The following is a 27773-nucleotide window of genomic DNA, read 5'->3' on the forward strand; positions in this document are numbered from 1 at the left end:
GGTCCTAGCAAGTAACACGCTAAGTTTTGTAGCCCCACGGAAGGTGGGGGAATACAGGGTATAGGGACATAAACAAAGTTTGGAGTCAGGTTTCTAAGCCTGACTCCTAGTGGCTGCCTCTGATCTAGCTCATGCTACACTTCTGAGCACCTCCCGCACTCCCAGTCCCTCCACAATGCTGACAGCATCAGTCAAAGCAGTCTCTGATTAAAAACCAGTTGCAGGCGGTCCCACTGCTCTCCTGGGTCTCCCCTCCCCCCCAACCAGAGAGAACAGAAGGGCCCATCTTCCCTTTCTTCTTAGAACATCCAGGCAGTGGGATTGCTTAACATCATGGCCATTGCCATAGTAACAGAGCTTGAAGGATGCTCTGGTCCCCTGGAAAGGGTGTGTTACTGGTACCAGGAAAGTGCCAGGGAGACCAAGCAGAGGAAGAAGTCCCAGCAGGCAGGGGTGCCCAGGGCATGAGTCCTGAATCTACAGAGGGGAGGGGACAGCACCAAGGCTCCCTGCGCCCCCCCCCCATGTGAATGCTAATCTGCCCACCAGACTTGCAGTTTTCTCAGACGTGGCTTGGGCCAGCCTGTTGTGTGGATGCACTGTGAGAGAACAGAGCTGGGAGTCGACAGAAGCAGGAAGAATTCCAGAGACTTCTGTGCTCACCTGTGCTATTTCGTCCCAGGTTTCCAATCAGAGTTTTCCAGGGGGAGTAGCCCCTAGAGACCAAAGGATGTGAAGCGCAACGCACCTGCACCTGCGAGCTGCTCCCAGCGTTCCCTGAGGTCCCGTTCAGGCGTTTAGTTAAAGATGTAAAGCAGTCTTTCCAGAGACTCTGGAAGGACTATTGTCTCTCCAAGCTAATTACCTCACTAGAGAGAGAGGTGGGGGAAATGGATCGCTCCGGAGCCACGCGCCACTTATGACAGGGATTGAAGTCTCCCAAGGGGAGGCAGCCATGTCCACTAGAGCTCTGCACAGGCCTGAGCTGTCAGCGAGGGACAACGCAGAAGAGAATATGGACAGACGAATCACAGAAGGCAGGTGGCATGTACTTCTGGACCTGAGCTGACCCTTCTGAGACTGACTGTCCCGGGAGAAAAGGGGTCACAAAGGTGCGGTCTTTCCATGGCTCCTGCCATTTGGCCTCGCTGCCTGCATGCTCAGAGCAGTCTGTCTCTGATGTGCTGTATGCCCAGGCCACAGATGCTCAGCCAGCGAGGGGCCTGAAAATGGCATCTGCACTTACAGCACCAGGCAGCGCTGGAGACACATCGGCCCTTACTGGCTGGGTAGCCACACTAAGCTTCTCACCAACCAAAGAGTGTGAGAGAGAATACCCCCATCCCAGTCTGATGTGGAGATGCCAGGAGAGGGCTTGAGCAGGATGCTTGGTGCTCCCTGCTGTTTTTAAGTTCAGCTAGGTGAGTGAAGCCTGGTGTTCACATGTTGGACATTCTCCTAGTGGCTCTGTGTGCAGGCCTGGGTCAGACTGCACTCTCTCAGCTCATTCCAGTCTGTAGCATTGAGTTCCAGTAGCTGGAAGCAGGTTACACGAGGAGAGATTGTATATGGGCAATTCCTTCACTTAGAGGGGATGGACCACCTACCTGTGGGGAAGCCAAGTCTGCATGAGGAGGGCTTCCCTTTCTGGTGGGGAAGGATGCACACACTGTACCAGGGAGGTGAGGAGAGCCTGGGGTGTCAGGTCGAGGTGGTGGAAGGCAGGAGAAAGTCCTGGAGGCTGTCTCCAGGTATCCTTAGGGCTGGGCTCCCCAGACACTTGTGTTTAGTTAGTACACCTGCAAGTGTGCAGACGTGGCCCCATCCTTCCAGCATCGCAGAGTATCCACGGCAACCGAGCGGCAGAGCGGGCAGGTGCGCTCCCTGTCCAGCCACAGGCAGAGGCACTCCTCACAGAACACGTGCTGGGGGTGGGAAGCAGAGGGAAAGAGGGTGACCTGGGAGCCTGGCAACAGCAACCAACTAGCCAGGTCACCCATGCATGCCTTCCAGGAGGACAGACAACAGCCCCAGCAGCTCTAAAATAGACACATCAGTAGCTGGTGCCCTGATTGGAAGGCAGAGGTGGGGCCCTTGGGAGCAATCCTGAGAAAGTGGCACCTTTTGTGAGAGGGTGGAGTAAGCTGCAAGGCACACCTGGCAGAATACAGCATGTGCAAAGGTCCTGAGGCCAGGATGTGTGGCTGAGTCCGACAGAGAGACAGACAGACAGAGACAGATAGACAGACAGAGGGCATTCCTTACCAAGCCTAGCTCAAATTGCCTTTACAGTTTATTACACACCAACTTATACTAATGTGGACTTAATAGTCTTTTAAAAGACTTTTATGCCCGCATATACATGTGTTGGTCCCCCAGAATTGGAGTTGCAGGTGACTGTGAGCCACCACTGTCCAGCCCCAAGGAGCTTTATCACTGAGTCTGAGAAATGAATGTGAGTCAGGACAGAGACTCACAGACCCTAGTATGAGGAAGACCCTGTGTCTGCCTTCTCAGCACAGAACAGAGTCAAGTGAAGGAATTCAGGGAACCCCACCTACCCAGGGGAGCTGAAGAGCCCTGGCCTGCCTCTGCAGGGGAGGATGCGTATGAAGGATGAGATGGAGACCTTCCCCAGCTGGGGTCAGAGGGTAAGAGTACAGCTGGCACTGGAGGGTTCTCCTGTCCAGGCTGTGACTCACTCATCATGGGAAAGGAGCCTGGGTGGGGACTGTGTTCATACAGTGGGTGTCTGAGGCTCATCACAGTCTCAGAGCAAGTCACACAGGAGTGACTGGACCACAGACACAGGCCTGCATGGAAGAAGAGGCTGTGGAGGGAGTCTCTTGTCTCAGACATCTGTGTGAGCCTGGAGCCAGCAGGCAGACACAGGTGGGTCTAGCGGGTGACAAACAGAACAGTGTCAGAATCCCTTCGCTGTGATGAACTCTACCTATGTGATCATATCCCAGCTAAGAGACTCAGAGAGGGGAAGACACCAGGCCAAGGATAGACAGCAGCTAGGCAACGGGAGTCAGGAATGTAGCAGGCAGCTGTGTATCATGGCCCTCTGTGACCTTTACCTCCTTGTGGACCGCTACCCATGGTGCATTGCTTATAACAAGGACAATACACTAATGGAAGTCACCTCTGGAGTAGATTACAAAAAACATGACTTTCACCTTGCTTATATTCTCTGAGGTCCTTATGGACTTGCTCCAACAATTACAGGTTGGCAAGGAAGCCAGAATTATTTGTGGCCATGACAGCCACAAGGACCTGCAGTCCTACAGGTCACAAGGATATGAATCCAGCCTAGAACCATATCCTAAAGCTTGGAAGAGGCTGCTCCCTCAGGAGTAGGAGACCCTCAGTGTTACCCTGCGAGTTACCTCAAAGCAGAGGCCATAGTGAATCAGGACTTGGATTGTGGCCCACGGGAACTGTGAAATCACAGGTATTTATAGCACGGCTACCACATTTTGGAACAACTTGCTATGCAGCAGTGGTAGCTGAGTTTAGAGTAAACTCACTCTCCATCCATTCTGTGCTATGTGTATAGTATACACACTGGGAGTGTCTGAGACATGAGGTCAGAAACAACCAAGTCTGTAAAAACATTGCTGAAGATGTGGCTATTATGCACAAGCCACACACACACACACACACACACACACACACACACACACACACACACAAAAGTCAATCAATCAATATTAGATCCTCTTCAGTCACAAACTAAGGCCAGCCATGTCCAGACTTGGGATTAAACCACAGACTAAGACACGGTCTTCTCTTGAACCACACAGCTGCAAACATCATCCCCTCTGACTGCACTGAGAGATCCACACCTGCCCAGGCCATGCTTTGTCACCCTCGGCTGGATGACGGCCTCGAGGGCCAGGGCCCCTGTGAGTTGTATTGCTTGGTTATGGAGCTAGTGCTTAGGGGATGATGGTGCTTAGGAAGCACACATTCAGTAAGGGAAAGGATGCAGCAGTCATGAGCAGGTATACACAGCCTGGATCCCAGCTCAGCTATTCCCTCACCATGAGCACAGGCTTTGTTGAACAGATCTCAGCACGTTGGCAAGAATCCTAGGAGAGGTGCCCTAACTCCCCAGCACAGCCTTCAGTGACTTGAGGCAAGGGGCCAAGGCTTAGTGGAAAGGGCAGAGCTAACAGCACCAGAGGCCCTCGGTGTTAATTCTGGTTCTGTATCTTGGGCGAGCATGTTTTTGCCTTTCTGAGCCCAACTCTGCTCTGTTAATAAGCAGGGTTCCTCTCTCCCCACGGGTAGTCTTAAGATAAAGATACAGCCTCTTATGCATCAGGTATGAGCAAATTTTAAGCCCAAATCCATGGGTGTCTTGTTCAGCTGTTCACACCCTCAGCCAGGCCAGAAGTAGGAATGTGCTTTGTTCTCTGACAACTCTCTGCTCTTTGGCAATTGAGCCCTTTCAAGAAGTATGACTTCAGGCTGAGCATTCCCATTTCCTGAGTTCCTGTACCTTGGGTGGCAGGCCATGAGCATGTGTGGGGAGACTACCTGGGCCAACACTGGAGCAGAGCTACAGCCTCAGAGGAGGCTCACTGTCTGACAACCCTCCATGTGCAATCTGTTTCCAGGTGCTACCTCAAGGGGACCATTGAGGGCAGAGAAGTGATGTGGTTTGCCTGGTAAGTCTTCGAAGGTGAGACAGAAGGGTTATCTATCCACCCATCCACACATCCACCCACCCATCCACACATCCATCCATCTATCCACCCACCCACACATCCATCCCACTCACTGTGCCCAGTCTTTACTGCTAAACAAGAGAGTTGTAGCCTCCACTTTCAAGGTGCTTGCAGTTTGGCCAAGGGAAGAGAGATTTTTTTTTTTTTTTTTTTTTTTAAAGAGACAGGGTTTTTCTGTGTAGCCCTGGCTGTCCTGGAACTCACTCTGTAGACCAAGCCGGCCTCAAACTCAGAAATCTGCCTGCCTCTGCCTCCCAAGTGCGGGATTAAAGGAGTGTGCCACCACTGCCTAGCAAGGAGAGAGATCTTAAACAATCATTCACTCCTAAGTAATCATGGTAACAACTGGAAAGGTCTCTGGATGAAAACCCAGTGTATAAGACCACAGTGTGTAAGACTCGAGTGCACAAGAACACACTATGTAGACCACAGTAGCCAGGATCACTCTAGTCTGGGGAGGCACAAATGGGGAAGCCTTTCTTAGGAGACATCTGAGCTCATTCATTCATCAATGATGTAGGCCCTTTCACCTGCACCGGCCGCCTCTGCCCTTGCAGGCCCAGCACACGCCAGCAGAGCAAGGTGGGGATGTGAGCTCAGACTGTCAATGCTCATGTATCTTCAGCCACTGTATGTGGTTGTCACTCCTAGCTCTAGGACAACGGTGTCTTGTCTGCCCCCTCCCAAGAGTTCCTCCTCCACCTTTGGGAAGACGTGGTGCAAGAATGGAAGAGACAGGCAGATTGAGGCCTGGAGAAACTGCCAGGAGAACAAATTCCACCTCGCCATCATGTTCAGATCATCCCTGTCACGGAGAAGGAAATACAGATGGCTCCAAAGCACACGCGGAGCTGCCCAGCCATGCTCATAATTAGGGAGATGCAAATGAAAGCGGAGCTCGACAGCACTGTCACCTGTCAGTCTGGCAAAGCCAAGGGCTTCAGTATTGCTGGTGCAAGTGAGGGTAAGAGCAAGTGGCTGGGGCACACTCTTATACGGAGAACAGGCAGGCAGTGGCACACTCTTATACGGAGAACAGTCAGGCAGTCTCTCCAAAGAGGGCAATTTAGCAAGACCAATCAAAACGAGGGCCCCCTCACCCAGGAATGCTACCACCTAGGAATTCATGTGACCAAGAGCCCGCCACCAAGACAGAGCGCCTGCTGGGGACAGCTACCATGTGCTGAGCCCCACAGGCCATGTAGGCTTCTGAGGATCTACCTGAGTGAACTCATTTAATCAACACTGTGGGCTCAGGCAGGCAGGCAGGAGCAATCTCTTTCAGTCACCTACATGACAGCCATCTTTGCAGTAACAAGGGATGGTAAGAGGCTGTGCCTCTCAGGAAATAGCCACACAAATGGTGGTCTGTCCACTGAATGTCAGGTCTGTGGCTCTAAGGCAGAATCAGGGGTGACCTCTGAGTGCCAGCCACAGGTTACAATGGCACAAGTGACAGACAGCTCAGGGAGACTGCTGCGAGATCAGATTGCTTTAAAAGATGTTTATGGGTGTATATGTTTGTATACATGTACACAGGCACAAGTACACACTAAACATGTACACATGCTATGTTTGGTGTGATTATGAATTCTATAAAATGTCTTTGGCAAGAGATAAAGGAAGCTGGAAACTGTTGCTTCGGTGGTTGGTACAGGTCAGAGACCTGGTGACAAGGGCAAGCAGCCTGTTACCAGCCTTTGCATGCAAGTAAGTGTGTATACATGCATGTATCATATATATATCATGTATGCAAGCATGTGTGTATGTATGTATGCATGTATTATTTCCTGTGTGGGAGTGCACCACAGTGCATGTCTGGAGGTTAGAGGAGAATGTATGGGAGACAGTTCTCTCCTACCATGTCGTGGTTCTAGCCATGGAACTGAGCGCAGGCCATCAGACTAAGCAGCCAATGCCCTCAACCGCCAAGGTATTTGCTGCCTCGGTAGCTCCCATCCTTTTTTATCTTGCAAACAATCTTTTTCTTTAAAAGATTTGTTCTGGAATAAATTCAGAGTTATAGAAAAGCTCAATGATGGAAACATGGCCCTCACCCAAACTCAGTTTCCCCTTGAATTACTGCATGCCTGAGAAGGGCATTTGCTAAAGCCAAAAGAACCAGGTTGGCACGTTACTACGCATGGACTCTAGGCTTGATTTAAATTTCATCAAAACAGCAGTTTTACTTTCCTCCCCATCCTGGGATCCAAACCCAGTTGCAAAGTTCATTTAGGTGTCATATCTCCTTTCTGAATTTTGACTCTGGCATACAACCTGCCATTCTCTTTGCTTGTTTGAACGGGGGCTGGCCATGGAGCACAGGCTGGCCTTGAACTTGTGGAGGGAGATCCTTCTGTCTGCCTCCCAAGTACTGGGATTCAAGATGTGTGCCACCATCCCTGGCCACACTGTTAATTTAAAAGCAGATGCCAGGAAGGTGCTGGGGCTGCAGCTCAGTTAGTAGCTTGTTTGCTCGGCACACTTGAGGCCCTGGCCACAGCACTGCACACCTTCAATCCCAGGGCTTGAGAAGCAGAGGCAGAAAGATCAAGCTCAGCCATTCTCAGCTACACAGTGAGTTTGAGACTGTCTGGGCTACATGAGACCCAGTCTCAAAAAAAAAAAAAAAAAAAAAAAAAAGACAGAAAGAGCATTAAAAATTCAATTAAAGCCAAACTTCTTCAAAGACTCTCTCAAACAGCAATAACAAATTTTTCTTGCTAATGCTTAAAGAGGACCCCACCTCCTATCCCATCTTCTGAGGGTGTTAGGGAGGCCATCTGCCTTTCTTCTCATTCCTTCTGGAACCCAGGCTTATGCAAAAAGCCTCCCCATGTTGGAGCACTTCCCTCTCTGCCCCAGTCCCTGGGGACTCTACATGAATCTCTCTTCCACAGCTCTTATCACTGCCTGCCTTGTTTCATAGTTATTTATGAATATGTGTCTGAATCCCTAAGGAGACCATGAGATTCCCAAGGAGGGCACCGACTCTGTGTGTCCTCCGCCTCTCCTCTGAACTCTGCCCCCACCCCGCTCACATTTACTGAATTGACTCCTGGCCCCTGGGGTCAGGAAGAGGGGAAGGGGCACATTAGGGAGTCAAAGCACTTACCACTGTGGCTTGGGGAGCCCCGATAATAATGAAAACAAAGGATAATGAGAACTTTACTGAAAATAATAAAGAAAGCGCTGGCAACTGCTGTGGTGAGCCACACAGGGTCAGCTCTGCACAGCGGATGGTACAGGCAGTCCTACACTCCTGTAACTGTAGTCAGACACGTATGTAGTACACGTGATCTCTTTGTATCTGTCATGGGGAGATGGAGTGGCACCCCCACATTGCACCAGGGATCAAGAACACTCCTAGAAGCCGGATGTGGTGGTGCACACCTGTGATCTTAGTGCTGGGAGGTGGAGGCAGAAGGATCCCAAGTTCCAGGATTCTTGAGCTCCACAATGAGACTATGTCTCAAAATAACAGCAAAACCTATCAACTGTTGCTAGGGCCAGAGGTAGAGGTGTTCAGTGAAACACAGTCAGCACAAGCAGGCCCTGAGTTACGTCTACATTTATAGAATGTGTTTCAGACCCTGGACCAGAGGCTGAGGTGCATATTTACATACCAAAGTAGACCTAGCCTCTAGGTTGTCCCAGCATACCCCGCCCTGTGTGCTGAACTTTCCAGTCCAGGCTTTGGCTACCAGGAGAGGTTCTTCAGTACACAGTCCAGACATTTTGATCCCCCCACCCCCATACCTGCTTCTCTCTTTCTCTTCTCCTTTCCTTTTGTCTCTCTCCATGGCAACGTTACTGCCCTCCTCCTGGGTAGTCAGTGAGTTCTCACCAAGAGGTGCCCCCAACAAACATGGCAATATACTTTCATTTGGCTTGAATTGGCTCATTTCACCAGCAGGGAATACCTCTCAAGATGGATGTGGCTGGGATCTGCACTTGGGACAGTCTGATATTACACCACACCAAGATGCACAAATTCTGTTTTTACCAACAACATTGAGGCTCAGAGAGGGAAAGCAACCTGCCCTTGGCTACTTAGCCAGAAAGAAGCAGGGCAGAGATTTGAACCATGGTCTAGCTGCCTCTGGTCTTGACCAGGTTGCCCTTAAAGACCACACTGAAGCCCTGAGATGTGCTCACAGGACTGGCTTTTCCTGGAGCGGGGTCCCACTGGGGGTGCTGCTTGCTTACCTGGCACAGGAGAATCATGGGGTCTCGGAACTCAGCTTGGCAGATGGCACAGACAGCGCCAGCCTCTGTACACTGCTGCCCTGTGGCTCGGACCCCGTAATTCTGTTTGAGGGAGACAAACACAGCCGTGAGCCCTTCAGTGAGGCAGTGTCTGCAAGGTAAGAAGGGCTGCCAAGGGCTGCACCATCTGGTTCCCTGAGCCTAGGACTAACTCACCTGGGAGGTGCAAAGGAGTTTCAGTGCTTTCCTGAGTCCGCCCACGCGACCACAGATGTCGAACGACTGAAAGGAGAGAGAAGAGAGAAGGCTGAGAACACTCTCACAGCAGTCTTCACCTTTGGCTTTGACTGATCATTGCGGGAAAACTTCTTTCCATTTGCCTGACTTCTGTCCCAACACCTGGTGTTCTGTTACTCTGATCAAACAGCGAAAGCTTTGTCTTTCCTCTTGCCAAGCCCAGGGCAGGCATTACTAATCAAATCACATCACTTTCCCAGCACTATAGCTAGTCACTGCTAGCTAATCATAGTGAGCAAGATAAGGCCCCAGGGCTGGTTCTGCACAGATTGCTTGGCTGGTCCTGTTGGAAGGAAGCAAAGTGGACACATTCATTGTCCCTAGGCCCTTTAAAGCCAGAAATAGAGGAGAGAGGCAAGCAAGAGAATGGGAGTTTACTTTTTGGGGACAGTAAGATGGTTCAATAAGGTACTTACCATCAAGCCTGACCTCCTGAGTTCAATCCGTAGAACCCAGTGAGGGAAGGAGAGACCTGACTCCCACAAGTTGTCTTCTGACCTCTACATGTGCACCTTGGCATGCATGTCCCACCTCCAACACTAAATACATTTTTAAAGTATTAGTATATGTTATGATGCTATGATGTGAGTGAATCTCAAAAATGTCAATAAATCTCAATAAATCAAATGAGCCACACCCAAAAGGTCATTGTACATCCCACCAAGAGCAAACACCCAGCATCAACACATTTGTAGAGACAGATTTGGTGTCTACCAGAGGCTGGGGAGCAAGAGGGATGGAGAATGGCCGCTGTCCAGAAGAGCTGGGTACTGGGTTTGTTGGTGAGATCAGGACATGCTTTGGAACCATATAGGGGAGGTGACTGTAACACAGCAAATGCCACTGACTGTACATAGCCTAAGTTTAGCAGCAGCCAGCCCTGGTCATGCAGGTCTGTAATCCTTCCCAGTTTCTCCAGAGGCTTGAGGCAGGAGGACTGGGTTCAAGGATGGCTTGGGAATATAGTGAGACCCTGTGCCAGAGTTTTAGGGAGGGATACAGTGTAATGGCAGAGTATTCAGCTGCAATGAGCGAAGCCTGGGTTCAGTTCCCAGCACCAGAGAAAGTAGGAAGAAAAGGACAGACTGATGGATGGTTAGTTCTATGTTAGATGAAATACATTTTGATTTAAAACAGGCAGATGTTAGTGGCTGGTCCTGGCTGCTCAACAGCCCCTCGAGCCTGGCCCAGCAAGCAGCTCACCTTGCAGAGACTATAGAGAATGATCAGGATTCCTCCCAGGAAGTAGCTGTTGGAGGAGTCATCCCCCATAATGTACTTGTACCACAGCTGGATGGGAACAAGCGACCTGAACAGCTGGCTCAGCTCCTCGATGACCAGATAAAACTTTCCCTGCAGCCACACAAAAAGCATCAATTAGTGTTAGCAGCCAAGACCCAGAGGACAGAGCTGGGGCCCAGGCAGGCCATAATGACAGTCCAGGTCACAGGCAGGCCATTAATCAGCTTTGGAAAGCACTCAAGCTGGCTCTAATGGGGACCGATGAAAGTGGCCAGGGAGACGTGGCTCCTGCCTGAAGTCTTTGCCCACCACCCACTGCCCACTGTCCCCAGGATCGAAGTGTCAGGATCAGGTATCAGGGATAGGGTGTGGGTGTGGTCAACTGTCTGCCTCAGTGCAGTATGGAGGACAGAGAATAGCTTACTGCCTCCCCCAACTACCAGTAGCGCTAACTCTGGCACCATAGGATAGAAGCAAGGAAGGCCAGGCTGGGTGCCAAGTCAGGCACCCATTTCTGCAGTTCTACCTCTTGTGGCCTCCAAAGGGGCCAGAAGATACCTTGAGAAATAGCTCAGCATGGGGCCTCACTCCTGGTTGACTCTGAGAATGAAGTTCCCATCTCTCACCCCAGGGGTTGCTCTGAGACATAAAGATACTGAGCAGGAAGAGGACCGTCTGCAGTGCCTGGGATGCTACAGGTGCAGGCTCCTGCTACCCTTTGGCTTTGAACAAGCCTCAGGAGGGAGGGCCTCAATTGGAGAGGGGGAGGAGTAAGCTGCTGCTTCATGGGATCTACAGAATGTAAACACTACCTTGATGAGGAGCCTTGACACCCCTCCAAGGATGGTCCCTGATAGAAATGGAAATGGGCCCACTTGTAGAAAATGTTCTCGGCAGCTGCAGTCACAAGACCCACTGACTGGAAACTGCCTAAATGTACCACCCATAGCTGAACACTTAACACCAATTCAGGCAATATTTATGAAATCGGAGACTACTCCAAGACTGTAACTAACAGATGACGGATACGTCTACCAACGTGGATGGATTTCACAGGCATTATGTTGCTTCGAAGATGGTCCTAAAAGACTCTATACTGGGCTGGGGAAATGGCTTAGTGGGTATAGTGTTTACCAAACAAACCTAAAGACCAGAGTTTGGTTCCCTACCACCCACAATAAAGCCAGGCAGGCATGGTACAATCCCAGTGTTTGGGAAGCAGGGACAAGGGGTCCCAAGGAAAGCTGGCCAGCTAAGAGTAGCTGATCAGTGAGCTCTTGGTTCAGTGAGAAATCCTGCCTCAGTGTATAAAGTCGAGTTATTGAGAAAGACACTCAACATCAATTTGAGGAGTCTGCATGCACACAAATTCACACGACCATGACATGTATACACACATGCCTCTCTTTCACACACACACACACTCACACACATACAAGCATCTCTCTCTCACACAAATACCTCGTACACACACATACTCTCTCTCATATACATACACATTCTCTCTCTCACTCACACACACACTCTCTCTCTCTTACACACACACACATTCTCTCTCTCTTTCTCTCTCTCTCTCTGTTTCTCTCTCTCTCTCTCTCTCTCTCTCTCTCTCTCTCTCTCTCTCTCTCTGTGTGTGTGTGTGTATGTGTCCATGACAACCCTTGTTTACACACAGTCTTAGAACTGGTAACTTTAAGCCAGAGAGACATGAAAGGAGAACTGTGGCTGTCAGGGTAAAGGTGAGACTCTAAGGACACCAGGGGATTATGGGAAATGGCTTCTTTGCGGATTGTAATGGTGCTTATGTGGGTGTGGTCACATGCCCCAGCTCACAGAAATTATGCTGCAAAGCTGTGTACTTCATTATACATGCATCACACTCGAATAAGACTGGGTGTGACACACACACACACACACACACACACACACACACACACACGAGCCAACAGCCCTTCCTTGGGTGTCCACAGCCTTAAAAATGTCAGTGAGCTCTATGCCTGTAACTCCTCTAACAAAGTAACTAGGGCTTCCCATAGAATGTGCCAAGAAAGACTGCCACCAGGACGATCTTTGTAACACCAAAAAGGTCACAAAGGAAACAAGAAGAGGGGCCTGACTGTTGAGGATCTATGATGGAGCGCCACACAACCATGAAAGATTATCCTGTGAAACACCAGCTCTGTGGTTAACCACACACCCTATTACCCAAGCAAGCAGGGTCAGCACCCTCCTTATAAGTCACTCAACGCTATGAGTCGTGGAATATGACACACCAGGAAGGACAGTGTCACATATGTTGTCCTCAACGGAACCATGAGGAAAATAGAGACAAATTCAAATCATTGAGCCTGCCGAATAACCACCCAGTACTCTTCAAGACAAAGACAAAGGACTCGGTGACAGGAGGTGGCCAGGAGAAAGGGTAAGCCAGTGCAGTACTTCAGCTCGCCTCTTGTTTCTCTAGAGTAGAGTGCTTGTATGAGCCACAGCTTGTGTGTGGAGGGCAGACTCAGATCATCAGTCTTAGTACTGCGCACCTTTATGAGCCAAGCCATTTCACCAGCCAAAGGCCCAAAGGGAGGCTTTATTCTCTTTCCATTTATCATGACAGCTAGGCGCTCGGCATCCAAAGGCAACTCCTTGAAGCAGATCAGGGTGAGGACCAAGAATGGCCATCCAGCCATCCGCTCCCATTGTGACTGTTTGGCTGAGTCCCTGTGCGTGTATGTTTAGGGTCCCTTGTGTGTGTATGGGAGTCCCCTGTATGTGTGTGGGGGGGTGCCCTGAATGTGTGTGTATGTGAGGGGGGCCTGCATGTGTGTGTGGGGCCCCTGTATGTGTGTTTTTCCCTGAATGTATGTGTGTGGTCCCCTGAATGTGTGTATATATGTGCGTGTGGGGTACCCTGTATGTGTGTGTGGGTCCCCTATATGTGTGTGTGGGTACCTTTCATGTGTGCATATGGTCCCCTATATATGTGTGTCCCCTTTATGTGTGTGTGCCCCTTATGTGTGTATATGTGGGGTCCCCTGTATGTGTGTGGGTTCTCTTTATGTGTGTGTTGGGGGAGGGGTGCCATGAATGTGTGTGTGGGATCCCCTGTTTTCTGAAGGGCCTTCCTTTCCCTTCGATGCTCCATTCATATGGTTTCTCACCCCAGAAGTATCACCTGGAGGCAAATCTAGTTCCCTTGGGAACTTATGGAAGTCAGGAATGGCCTCCATGTGGCAATGGTACTGACTCATGGATGGCAAGGAGATGCCATCTTCTCTCCACTTGGCAGCAGGTCCCAAGCTCTGCAGAACCCACTGCTTTCCTAGTTTTCCAAGCTCAGCTGTTTCACGCTTCCCTGGCATCTGACATGCAGGATATATGATAAGCAACCTCCAAGGGCTTGTGACCCTCAAGTTAAGAACTCTGGCCTTGCACCAAAACCTTGACAAAAATGACTAGAGGTGAGGACTATTTACACAGCAGAGGGCTCCATGAGAGGACAATGGTTTTGTGTTCCTAGGTCTACTGTGAGAAGTTCCATGGCAACTGGAGTGTGTAGTTATGCAGCTTCTTCACAGTGGAAGGGAAACAGAAAAGGGGACCAGAATAAGACGTAACTTCGAGAGACAAGACCCAGTGACATTTCCCCCAGTGAGGCTACACCTCTACTGTTTACCACCTTCTAACAATGGCACCCAATTACACACCCATGAATAAACTGGTCCATCCATCCATCCATCCATCCATCCATCCATCCCTCCACCCACCCACCCATCAATCCATTGATTCATTGATCCATCCATCTATCCATCCATCCATCCATCCATCCATCCATCCATCCATCCATCATATAGACCCCTCAGGAACTATCCTGGAGACAACATTCTTCTTATAGACAAACCTGGAGGTGTGACTCAGTCAGCATCACATTTTGTGTGCACATGTACAGTGTGTGTATGAGCATGTTGGTGAGTACATATGTAAGCATGTATTATGCAGGTGCACATGTGTGTATTTGTGCATGTGTGGAGGCCAGAGCCTGAAGTTGGGTGGGCATCTTTCTTAATCAGTCTCCACCTAGTTTTCTGAGGCAGGGTCTCTCACTGAAACTGGGGTTCCCCTGCTATGCTGGCTCATATCTTTTTGTCTCCATCATGATGGAATTATGGGTACACTGACTGCCCTGACCTATTTTTTTATTTGAATGTGGATGCTTGAGACTGAACTCAAATCCTCATACACAGCAAGCAGTTTAGCAACTGAGCTACTCCCAAAGTGCCTGCTCCCATTTCTTAAGCCAGTCAGGGTGACAATCAGCTCTAGCACGTTCCATGTCTACCTATAGTCTCTCCCAGTGTCTAACAGTAACCTGCTTCCCTCAGAGAACTTTCCTCTCTTCTTGCCTGTATCTCACCAGGCCTCAATCCTCAGTTCCCCCTCTAGAAAAATGTGTATGGTGCATATACGGTTGCATGTGTGTTCACGTATGTTCATGTAGAAGACAGGGCTTGACATAATCTTCCTTCTGCAATCTTTCTCCACCTCATTACTGAGGCAGGGTCTCCTGCTGAACCCAAAGCTGATCCAGTGTGCCATGGTATCACCTGTCCCCACACCTAAGTGCTCAAGTTAAAGGGCTTCAAGCCCACATGGCTTCCCTCTGGCTGCTGGGGATTTAAACGCCGGTCCTCATGCTTGTGTGCCAAGTACTTTATCCACTGAGCCATCTCTCTAGATCCCTTGATCATTTATTTTTTTCCTTTCTCTGCATCAACCCTCCCTTCCACTCCATCCATTCATCCACCTATCCACCCATCAACCCGTCCATCCATCCACCCACCCACCCATCCATCCATCCCCCATCCATCCACCCATTTATCCATCTATCCATCCACCCATCTATCCATCATCTATCTATTCACTCATGCTTCCCTTCTTTCTATCCATCTTCCTCCCCCATCTCTCTCTCATCTCAGCCTCAACCCCCATCTTTCCTGCTGGACTCTGAGGCCCTCAGAGATCTTTGAGTTCAGGGCATTCACCCTGTACATCTGACTCAGGGCATATCCTTGCACACAGTAGGGCAGAAGGCTTCACCCTCATTACTCCTGACTCCTTCTTTGCTGACAGAAAATCGGAGTTAGAATGTGGGAAAGAACACTTTCATCAGCAAGCCCTTGTGTCAGGGAAAATAAAATCAAGGGAGTGAGAGCCTAGCGGAACCATCTTAAAACTAGCAATTAGCTTTGGGGTGGGGTGGCCACTGGGAACTGTGCATATCCAGGGAGAACACACATCCTCCCTAATTAAGCAGTTTCCTAATTCCAGGTTTCTTGCATGTTACTTCTGACGACCACCAAACAGAAGGCGGGGTTTCTATAGCACGTCCAACAATGGGAGGGTGATGTAGTGCGGGTGCCTCTCCTCCCTGTCACCAGGAAAGACTGTTATAAGGCTCATGGGGTGAGGGTTGGGGAGGTGATGGGAGGGCTCTGGGCTTGGAGTGTGATGGGGGAGGAGTGCAGGCAGGGGCGGTCCCAGGCGAGCTGCAATCTCCCTTCCTCACTGTCAGGATGGGATGGGACACAGAAAATCAGGCAAACAGGAAAGAACAAAAGCTTGAAGGACCTGGGGCTGAGGAGGAGGGTGGGCACGGAGGAAGGAGATGAACACAGGGCACTTCCAGCTGATCTGAAGACTGGGGAGGACAGAGGAGAGGAACTATGCAAGACATCAATATGGACACAGAGAGGAAGGGTTGGGTTATTCACATTGAGCATTCACAGATGAGGCAGGACAGCTTGAGCTCAAGGTAGGAGACTTACCATGCTTGGATCTGCCACCCACTAAATGAGGTGACTTTAGACAGTAATGTCACTTCCCTGAGCCTCACTTCATCTACATACAAAGACACACATATGATACACATGTACACACACAGTCCACACCTGCCTACTGCACTCACACACATTCACTATCACCTCCACCCCCACACTCCCACAGATACAACACACACATACCATATTCATATGCTGACACACACACTCATACATTTATACATACAACTGCATAAATTCACACACGCACAATTTTATTCAGTAGCACTTGGGTAAACCAGGTCCCTGATTTGTATGTTTGCCAATTTCTGTGGTGTAAATACTCCCATAAGGTCCGTAGCAAACTTCTTGAAAGTTCAACTTTCCACTCTCGGGAGCCCAGGTAACCTGGATCCACCAGGTGACCATGGAATCACAGATACCATGAAGATCCGAGGGACCTTAGTCCCCCTTAGATCCCCTTAGGGTCTAAAATACAGGTTCACAGCAAGAGTGCAGGGTATGGCAACAGGCTGATCCTGGCCTAAGAGTGTTACATGTTAGTACCACACTGGAAAGAGACATGGAAGAATTCAGGTTCAGAAAAAAAAAAGGGGTGGGGATGTAGTGGGACAGGGTGGCTTCATACATGAAACTCTGAGTTCCATCCCCAACATCAGAGTGCGAGGAAGGAAAGAAGGGGGTAGGAGGAGACCAGGATAGGAAGGCAGGAAAGCAGGTTAGAACTGAGGCAGAGAGATGTGTGGACTGTCCAGAACTGAGGAGATGGGGCAGTTTTTCCCTTCCCTGCTTTGGCTGTCTGTAAGGTTGGCTAGGAGCTGAGGGGACACGGGGGTGGTGCTGGGATCAAGAGAAGAGTCTGGGATCCTGGGCCAGCCACTTCTGCTTCTTCAGCAGAGGTAGCAGAATCAAGAGGCAAGGCCCTGATGGGCTGCCCAGGCCAGGAGGACATTATATAGCAGAGAGATGAGCTGTCCCCAGCATATCCCAAATGAACTTGGGAATCACAAAACAGAGAGAGTTAATGACTTTAGTTTCAAGCCAAGAACAAAAAAAAGAGGAGGAAAAGGGGCAAGAGAAGGGGCAGGGAAAAAATGGGAGGAGGAGAAGGAGGAGGAGGAGGAGAGAGGAGGAGGACAGGGAAGAGGAGGGGAGGAGAGGGGAGAATGAGGGGGAGGAGGAGAAGAGGAGGGAGGAGGATGAAGAGGATGAGGAGGAAGAGGAGGGGAAGGGAGAGGAGGGGGAGGAAGAGGAGGGAGAGGAAGGAAGGGAAGGAGGAGGAAGAGGAGAGAGTAGCAGCATTTGGGCAAGGGCACTCTGCAGTCTCTGAACCACACAACATCTCCTCAAACTCATGCACCAAAGCCCCTAGTCCCCATTCCTCATTATCCACAGGGGAGGAGTCTAGAATCCTCCAAACAAAACATGGTCAAATCTGTGATGCTCAAGTCTCTTAAACAACACAGTAGAATGTCTACAAGGAAGCCACGCCCTGAAGTTTGCAGTAGCTTCTGATGTGGATACAATGTAAACACTATGTAAATAGACTCCGTTGCTTAGGAAACAATGACAAACCGTCTGCCCACTTCAGTATAGCCACAAGCCCCCTGAGTAAAGCCAAGCCATAGTAGGTTTAAATGGCTGGTGTGGAACCTGGAGACACAGTCAGCTGCACTGGGACACTCGGCCCCTGGGAAGTGATATGGACATGAAGTAGCACCTTGTGACAGGATTGGTGCCATTATAAGAGACACCATGGCCTGACCATGGTGGCACATGGATTTGATCTCAACACTTGGGAGGCAGAGGAAGGAGAATCTCTATGAGTTAGAAGCCAGCTGGGTCTACAGAGTGAGTTCCAGGACCGCCACGGCTACACAGAGGAACCTGTCTCAAATCAACCAACCAAGCAACTGAACAAACAAACAAAAAAGAGACACCATTGGCTGGAAAGGCAGCTCAGCAGTTAAGAGCCCTTGTTGCTGTTGTAGAGGAGACTTGGGTTTGGTTCCCAGCACCCACATCAGGAGGCTTACAATGTCTTGGAGACCTTACGTAGTTTTCTGGGTATACACATACACTCACGCAGACACATACATAAAACTAATAGGTTCATCCCTATAACTTTAACCTCACCCTCATGGGGTCTTGAGGCTGAGAAAGGAGGTAGGTAGCTGTGAGTTCAAGGCCATCCTGTTGTACATAGAGAGAAGACAGGACAAGGGGTCTCACCGGGAACTGAATCATACGAGGGTTTGATCTTGGATTCTACAACCTTCAGCACTGTGAGAAGCCATCTGGTTTCAGGTTGGTTGTCATAGCAACCTGAACAGATGAGTAGGGCTGGCCAGTAGTGGACTGGTGATTCAAGCTTAGGTCTCTGTATGCTCCTATTGGCTAGGTTCAGATCCTAGCCCTGCCCTTTCCCTGCTGGGCACCTTCGGTGAAGTATGTCTCCTCTCTGTGACTAAAGTCCTTCTATGCTTTTGGTGTCCCTAGCTGTCATGACCAATGTTCAATTCACTTAGAGATCCTGATATAAACAGCTCTTTGCAGTAAATTCCTTGCATGGTGGCCAGAATAAGCTTTCAGAATACAAAGGCAATCTTAGGCCTAAAACTGTGTCAGATTCACTCAGACCAGTGTCTTCTGCCACACTCAGTGAGGTGTCTAAAGCACCCATGTCTTCCATTTGTGGCACAATGCATTATTAGCCAGCATCTCTGTGAGCCAGGTACAGTCAAACCCCAGGGCCTTTGCACTGGCTCTTCCCATCCCCCAACCCCGAGCACCTGCTCCCTGCCAGGCTGGCTTCCTCACTTTTCTTGAGTCTTGGTGGACAGCCTGGGTGGAGATATGGTTCCAACAGATAGGCGGATGGATTCCTATGGCCATAGTCTCACAGGACTCTGATGCCAAAGATGGCACCGAAGGGGACTCTCTGCACATAAGGAGCTTTAAAGAAAATGACTCTGAGAGCTTGTTTGGAGGTTCTAGCACAGTGGTTCTCAACCTGTGGGTCTTGAATCATTTGGGGATCAAACAACCCTTTCATGGGGGTCACATATCCGATATCCTTTATATCAAATATTTGTATTATGATTCCTAGTTATGAAACAGCAACAAAAAACAATTTTATGGTTGGGGGTCACAGCATGAGGGACCATATTAAAGGGTCAAAGTATTAGGAAGGTTGAGAATCACTGTTCTTAGCAGGAGAGGCAGCTACTCATATACTCTTGACAGAGGACCAGTCCTTCTCAACTCAGGGAAGGGTGTCTTCTTCCACCGAGTGAGCACGCAGCTTTGTAAGGGGCACACAAGGAGCAGTAAGGAAAAGAGGGAGCTAGCCAGCTTATACATAGCCCTGGTGATCAGTGGGGTGAGAGATGTCACAGGAGATCACCCTTGTATCCAAAAACGACTTTGAAATGAAACCTCTGAAGTTGGCTGAGGAAGATGGTTTGGCAGCCATTGCTGCACTGGACACAAAATTATCATGAAAAGTGCCCAGTGAGGAAAGAACCAAGCAGTGACTGGGGTGGAGACAGGACTCAACTGGACCCTTCCCGGCAGCTGTAAAGGGTGTGGACTTCTGCATCTGGGCCCTGGCTGAGAGTTCTAACGCCTCTTGCTGAGGTTCTCCTTGCAAATGTCAAGGACGGAAGCCCCTGTTGACACTGGTAATGGGCCAGTGGGAGACCCCCTCTTAGGACTGATAGAGGCAATGAGCTAAGGCCTGGGAGGTGTGGGGTTCATCCAGAGACCAATGAGGGTCTGCTGTGGCCCTGTGGGCAGTCTGTCAATCATAAAATGCCCTGTGGTGAACGCACCAAGCCTTCTTGATGGTGGGGAGGCAGTTTTCTGACATCGGCAATGGCATCATGAGATCAATATGAAATGTGTGTGGTTGTGAGTCGAAGAGCCTGATGAACATCTTTCATGGTTCTGGTATTCTGAGTAAAGTGTTCGTTTCCTCCCTCCCCCACCCCTCCCCCGGCACCTCAGTGTTCTGCTCTGTTTTCCAGAGGTATGGCCTTCTGAGCCTCTAATCACTGTTAACTCAAGTACTGGAGTCCCCTAGGATCATGAGGGCCAGAGAGGTAACAAAGTAGTTTGGAGAAATAAGTGGCTATCTCAGAACCCCAGAGGCAAGATGGCTGCAGCTTCAAGTTCAAGTGGATCCAGGAGCTCAAACATGGAGTCAAGAATCCCCTATTCCCTTCCCCACTTGTCAGTTGTGGTTGTCTCTGGTCCTCTTTGGTGACTTAATACTTAGGAGGTCATATGCTCGGCACCACTCTGCACACGACACCACAGAGGCAGGTGCTGCTGACTGTAGTGAGAACTCTGGGTTCTTATAAAAACACAGAAATATTATGTGAATGTGTTTTCATTTCAATCCAGGTGTGGGGATGTGGGGGTTGCGTCACAGCGGTGACTGTGATTTGCCTTATGCTCTGGCAGGGGTGTGGTTTTGCCAGCTGCAGAGAGTTTTCATGAGTGTGTGTCATATGGAATTCTGGGGACTTTTCAGAGGCCGAGTGAATGCTAGGCCCTGAGAGTGTGGCTATTTGTTAAGTAGTTGTGTAAAGAGAGGAGAGGACGAAATTAGATGTCCTGATAGTGAAAATCAAACTTGCCCCCAAGGAACTTGATGTTCCCAATCAGCAGGAAGCAGTCTAATGGTCGATCCATCTCCTACCCCAACTTTATTCAGGGATCTCTTTCTCCCCCCTCCCCTCTCTCCTTTCTCTCCTACCTAGTGCTAGGGGTCGAAAGGGTGGAAGAAGAGAGGTGGAGAAGGATGGAAGGAAAAAGGACCCACAAAGTAACCAGTCTAGCTACAGCTGACTCTCACTATAGAGAGTCAGTGCCAGAGGCACAGAGTGGTAAGGGAACCTGCTCCAAGCCACACAGCTAGAAAAATGCTGGACCTAGAAGATCTGTTAAGATGACAGAAGCCAGTAGCAACATTTTTGATAGCTTAAATTCCCACCAAAAGGGCAGATTTTTTGTTTCTTCCTGAGCCTGGGCACCAAAGTACATGGCAAATGTGGAAAGGGTCGTATTGGAGTTAAGCCTCCTCCCAAAAACAGAGGGCTGAGCCCCTGACTCTGAATTGTCATGGGAGGGCCCCATGACAACTCTTTCAAAACTGTACAGAGATCCAGGGGTTCCCCTGGTAAGTCAAGGGTCCAGCAATGGCAGGTAGAAAGCTCCATTGCCTGAGCCTACAACCTGAATTTGGAGAGCCTGCATCCCAAATCCTCCTTTAGTGTTGGGGGAATAAATGAAAAATACGGTAGCCTTGAGGGCAGAGAGGCTCCTTGGCCCCAGTCCCTGTTTGCATTTTTTTCCCCAAGCTGACACAGAGGGCTGAAAATAAAGGCTTGTTTTTTTCTAGAAAAATGACTTGCCAGGCTTCTGGGATGTTGGGGCCTCAGCTGCCAGTACCCTCAGTACAAAACAGCACCAGCCATCATCTGAAGGTTAGAGCCAGGAATGGAGGAGTGTATCGGGGCTTCTCCAAGAGAGGAGGCTCCTAGCTCTGAGCTCTGGGAGAAGCTGGACAGGCTGCTGAGAGGAACACAAAAAAAAGAGGCAGAGAGGACCATGGGACAAAAGACTGGGCCAAAGACAGGAGAGAAATGAGCCAGTCAGAGGTCTGATAGAAAAGGCCACTGAACACGTTGGCTTATGAGCCTCCTGCTGCAGTCTCCCGAGTGCTGGGATTATAGGTACCACACCAGGCCTGTTTTATAATCTCCTTCTATAGCACATGCCAAGCAGGAACTGCACAGCCAGAGCCCCTGTGAGAGGGAGGTGGTCATGACCAATTCCAAGCACAAGAGGAGGCAACTCAAAACACTGCTGAGCAGAGAGGGAAGGGACAGAACAAGAGACGGGCTGCCTGTTGGGTGAGGAGAGGCTGTGTGTGGAAAACTTAGCATCCTCATGCTGTCCCTACCGCTGATCAGAGGCTGTTCTTATTAGCACTGTTAGCAGGTGAGGAAGCAGGCTCAAGCAGGACAGGCAGAGGAGCAAGGACTTAATTCTGTGGGGTGCTTCAAGACATCCCTGAGGAAGACAGAAAACAAGAGCCTAAGAAATATAGTGAGATGAGAGAAGAGGGGGGAATGAAGAAGGAAGAAGAGGAGGAAGGAGCAAGAGGAAGAAGGGAACGCTGGCAGGAGAAAGGGGAAGGGGACAGCAAGCGACCCAGAATCTAAGAAGCTGGGGTGGGGCCGGCGGCTCCGCGTTGCTTGGCAACGGGCGCTGCGATGACGTCAGCGACCGCCCAGTCTCTCCCAGGTGGATGAGATCATCGTGGCCTCCCCAGCTCCCCACAACAGGCTCCTTGCTAGTGTCGGAGTGCCCCTGGCCCGCGGGACGGCGCAGGACGATGACATCACTCCCGCGCTAAGAGACCTCAGTGCCCAAGGAATGCTGAGCTCTTGGCGTGACTGACAGTCTAGGCGGTGTTTCAGACTTGCAGCTGTACTGGGTCCTTAGCAGGCTTCCCACTTAAGGTTGCCATTTGTCCCAGCTCCAGGCCGGGACCAACCCCACTGCAGAGAAACCTGATCATTGTAGTCACAACTGAGAACCCTTCCCACTGACCCAAGCCTCCAGGATTCGGTTTTACGTGTACGCATGTATGTGTATGCATGTGTGTCTCTGTCTGCATTTATGCATATGCTTGGTGCCCACCGAGGCCAGAAGACGGTATGAGGTGCCCTGGAATTAGAGTTACAGATAGCTGTAAACTGCCTTGTGGGCGCTAGGAGCCAAATCCAGGTCCTCTGCAAGAGCAGCCTGGGCTTTTACCTGCTGGGCCATCTCTCCAGTGCCCAAGATTTCCTTTCATCCCTGAGTAGTGCAGACTGTGGTTAATGATGATCACCTGACCAAAGGGGCAGGCCCTGCCTCCTCAACAGGAACTTTTTTTTTTTTTTTTTTTTTGGTTTTTCCAAGACAGGGTTTCTTTGTGTAGCCCCGGCTGTCCTGGAACTAACTCTGTAGACCAGGCTGGCCTCGAACTCAGAAATCCACCTGCCTCTGCCTCCCCAAGTGCTGGGATTATAGGTGTGCGCCACCACCGCCAGGTGACCGGAACTTTTATTCAGCCCCTGCACCACACTAGTGTTTGTCAGACTATGCGTGATAAATCTTTTGATAGTGAAGGCAAGAAATTATTGTGTAGTGTTGACAGTCAAATTCCAGTCTGACTTGGGGGTAAAACTGGGTATATTCCATGTTTGCTTTGTCCATGATCAGTAGCTTGGCGAGAATGGTGACAGACAAATATCCAAAAGGCAAACATGGGAATGGTTTTCTGTGGACAACAGAAAGGAAGATAGATGGCTGCAGAAAGTGTCATGGGGGAGAGGAGTTTCCATTGTGTCTTTCCTTTAAAATCTGCACACATTTCTGTATCTTTTCTTTTTCTTTTTTCTTTTTTTTTTTTTTTTTTTTTTTTGAGACAGTTTTACTATATAGCCCCAGCTGACCTGGACATCACTGTGTAGACACTGGCCTTGAACCTACAAAGTTTTGCCTGCCTCTGCTCCCTGAGTGCCAGGATCAAAGACATACACCATCACAGGAGGCTTAGAGCCCAGCTCTTTCCTAACACCTTGGAGCCTTTATGAACAGGAGAGAAAATGGAGGCTCACACCAGTGGGCTACCGGGCCAGCTTCAGCTCTGGGGAGGAGGGTTGGTAGAGGAAACGGGAGCAGGGCCATGCCTTGGCTGCAAGCTGCTCCCATTTACTGGAGGGGCATGTGGATCCCCTCATCTGGGAAGCTGCCACCCTGTACCCACAGTATGGGCGGCATGGTAGGATACAGTTGATTCTGGTCTTCCCACCTTATCTAAAGTACAGACTCATTTCCAGCCTTTCCTGGCCTCTGGATACCATGACCGTACATGTTCATGGTGAGAGCTTGGCAGACATCATTGTAAACAATGAGACTTCCTACTATAATCTGGAAAGTCATGCCAGTGCTATAGCTGTTTGCTCCTCTGGGAGGCCCTTCTGGCTTCCCACTGCCCAACTCTGCCCCAATCACTTCTCATAAAGTGGCATGCACCTGTAATCCCAACCTGGGAAGCTGAGGCAGGAGTCTTGCCATGGGTCCATCCTCGGCTACAGAGTTCTCACTCCAGCAGCCTTGTAGGTGGCTGTTTGAGGATGTCTGCTTCCCTACCTACCCCCTGCTGCACTGGGAGGTTGAGCTTGGAAGACCTGCTTCTGAGGGCCCACCAGCACAGCACCCAGCTGGCTAGTGGCTTGGGAGTGAGTCATGTGACCCACAACTAGCCTGATTTCCTTACCAGCAGAACAGAGGCCTGTCTGAATCTCTGAGTGTGGCACCAGACCCCACCCAGCCCACAGACGGGCAGGCCTCAGATAGTTGGTCTGGATGTAGGTGGTTATTCCTCCCCCTGCTTTTGTTTCTTGAACACAGGAGCTGCTGTGGACCCTCCTTATACGGCAACCTCAGGCTCCAGAGTTAAGGGCTACACTTAGGCTGTGCCCTCCATGTGCCCTGTCCATGCCTTGGGACTGAGCGCTGGGTAGGTCCTGCTTGCCAGTGATAAGCAAAGAGGAGCACTGAGAACAGTTACAGCAGTCCGGCCTGGATCTCCATTTCAGTGGGGCCACTCTAGGTTGGGTGATGGAGTTGGGGCAAAGCCAGGCCTGTCCCCTAGACAGCCACCATCCAAGCTGGAGAAGGATGTCATCCTTCAACCTGGAAACCTATTTCCAGAGGAGATGGGGAGGTGGGATTGGGGGCTGGGATAGAAGGAGCCAGGATTGCAATAGCAGCTGTGTTCCTGATTTTCCCCCAGGATCCCGGCTGCTCCTCCTCCGTGCTGAGTGTTTGCCATTAAAAACAAACAGTATCATTTGGTTCAATATAAAATGAATTAAAGGAAATTAAACTGCGGGGGCCATGTGGTCTGCTTTGTCTGCTGTTGTCTGAGGCTGTTTTTCATTTTTCCCAGTGGGGAACAACAGCTTGGGGGGTGTGGAGCAGGGCAGGGCCGAGTAAATAAATAAATAATGTATAATCCCCCTCCCCTCACACACACACACACACACACACACACACACACACACACACACACACACACAAAACTAGTGTAAGCCAAGGTGTGAGAACTCCCAGGTGTTCACTGGGTCCTGTCCTTGCTGTCTCCCTTGGTGGCTGACTGTAGCCTTTGAGAGTCTCCTAGCGGACAGAGTAAAGAGGCAGGAGGGGACAAAACAAACAAAAATAATCCCTTGAGACAGAAGCTGGGGTTCTGGGTGGCAGGGGGCTGAAGCATGAGTCTGAGAGGCTGATGAGAGTGTGGGGCCTGGGTTGACAGGGGATAGTTATGACTGTCTCCCATTGTGTTGAGCAGCAGTAGCTGCCATTGTCCTGTGGTAGGTTGGCCGGAGTGTGGGCCTGGGATGTGTACATGCGCACTAGTGTGTGCTTGGATGTATATTTGTACACTCATTGTATATATGACAGCATGGAGAGAAACTGAGTTCTGAAACTAAAGAAACAGAAGTAAAGTGTATGCCTCACCACCCATTAGCCCCCATCACATCAGTTGGTTTCTCTGTGCCTCAGTTTCCCTGTTGGCCGGGTGAAGCATCTAAGACTATCTACCTCAAAAGGTGTTATGGCATGGGTGGTGGTTTGAATGAAAATGTCTTCCACAGACTCATATATTTGAATGCTTGGTCCCCAATTAGTGACACTCCTTGGGAAGGATTAAGAGGTGTGGCCTGATTGGAGGAGGTGTGTCACTTTGAGGTTTTAAAAGTCCACACCAAGCCCAGTGTGTGTGTTTTTCTGCCTGCTGCCTGCAGATCAAGATGTAAAGCCCTCAGCTACTGCTCTAGCACCATGCCTGTCTATTCTTTGCCATGATGATCATGGATTAAATGCTCTTTTATAAGAATTGCCTTGGCCATGGTGTCTCCTCACAGCAATAGAACAGTGATTAAAACTTGGAATGAGCTTCCATAGATGAAGCTCCAAGGATAGGCGCAAACACATCACTATTTCCCATGTTTATACTGGATTAACATGACATTTATTATTTGATTAATACCATGGGCCCCCAAGGGCATGCCCCTCACCATCTGAAAGGCCTGGAGTCTCACACTGTTGTTCTGTCATAGAATGCTGTGTGACCCTAGATAAATTAATACATCTTGCTGGGGTGGCTCATCTGCAGAGAAGTATTAGGGTCTTGGGGCAGAGACTAGTGTCTTTTCATGTCCCTTGTTCCCTTCTTTCAACAGAAGACTCTCCACATGGCCTTAGTTAGCTTCAACTGCACCTGGCTCCATGACACTGACAGGGTGGCCCAGTGGTCCATTGGTACGGCTGGACAGAGCCAATGGGATCTAAGCAAATCAGGAGCTATTTGGGGCAGAGGGATATATGGGAACATTAATGTAAAAGCCCTAAGGCAGGAGCCTTGGCTGGTGAGATGGCTCAATGAATCAGAGTGCTTGCAGCCAAGCATGATGACCTATGCTCTATCTCTGGAACTGGCAGTGTGGAAAGAGAGGAGTTGATGCCTGCATATTGTCCTGACAATTCCATATACATGCCATGGAAAGCACATGCCTATACACACAGAATACACGTAACAACAACAATAACAAAGAGTGGGAATAGCCCTGACATCATGGTGGCAGCTCTCTCTCTATGTGGGAATGTGGACTCCGTAATAGGAAATCGCATGACCCCATGATACAATGCTTCCCAGACACAGATCCAAAGACAAAAATGGGATGATGTTCATCAAATTCAGTGCTGAAAACTGAACTGGCACTTCCTTTGTTCCCCCAACCCCTGCCCCATGGTTAGTTTTTGTTTGTTTTGTTTTGTTTCTTTTTGAGACAGGGTTTCTCTGTATAGCCCTGGCTGTCCTGGAACTCACTCTGTAGACCAGGCTGGCCTCGAACTTAGAAATCCACCTGCCTCTGCCTCCCAAGTGCTGGGATTAAAGGCATGCACCACCACTGCCTGGTTCTACGGTTAGTTTTTTGAGACAGGATCTCACTATATAGCCTAGGCTTGTCTTAAACTCATGGCCATCCTCCTGCCTCAGCTCCCCAACTGTGTGAATATGCACAACGCTACCTCCTAATACTTTATTTTTCTGAAAGATTCTCTGTTGTTTGTGGAGCCAGGGAGATGGCTTGCTTGGTAAAGTTCCTTCCTCACAAGAGGACGTGCGTTCAGATCCTGGGTGTCCACGTAAAAAGCCAGGCTTAGCGGCAAAGTGCTCATCATCCCCATGAGCATGTGATAGGAGGCAGAGGCTCGCAGAGCCCTGAGGCTCCACGGCCAGCCCACCTAGCCTAAGTGTGGAGTTCTAGGCCAGTGAGAGTCTGTCAAACAAATGGTGGATGGAACTTGAGGAATGGCAGAG

At 49.9% G+C, this 27773-nt stretch overlaps 1 protein-coding gene across 3 annotated transcripts in view; it reads right to left on the reverse strand.

Annotated features, from left to right (window-relative positions):
• Positions 1 to 651: 651 nt before the first annotated feature.
• The window catches only part of Rnft2 (ring finger protein, transmembrane 2), a 56502-nt gene continuing 29380 nt past the window's right edge, over positions 652 to 27773 (reverse strand). For all 3 annotated transcript variants that reach the window (XM_031337645.1, XM_031337643.1, XM_031337646.1), the window contains 4 exons: positions 10449 to 10598; positions 9165 to 9230; positions 8949 to 9050; positions 652 to 1925 (listed from right to left, as the gene is read on the reverse strand). In XM_031337645.1, coding sequence (XP_031193505.1) covers positions 1791 to 1925; positions 8949 to 9050; positions 9165 to 9230; positions 10449 to 10598 — 453 coding nt within the window. In that variant the 3' untranslated portion in view covers positions 652 to 1790. The remainder of the gene's footprint in view (positions 1926 to 8948; positions 9051 to 9164; positions 9231 to 10448; positions 10599 to 27773) is intronic.

Source organism: Mastomys coucha, unplaced genomic scaffold (genome assembly GCF_008632895.1).
Source record: "Mastomys coucha isolate ucsf_1 unplaced genomic scaffold, UCSF_Mcou_1 pScaffold22, whole genome shotgun sequence".
In the NCBI taxonomy this organism is placed as follows: Eukaryota; Metazoa; Chordata; class Mammalia; order Rodentia; family Muridae; genus Mastomys; species Mastomys coucha.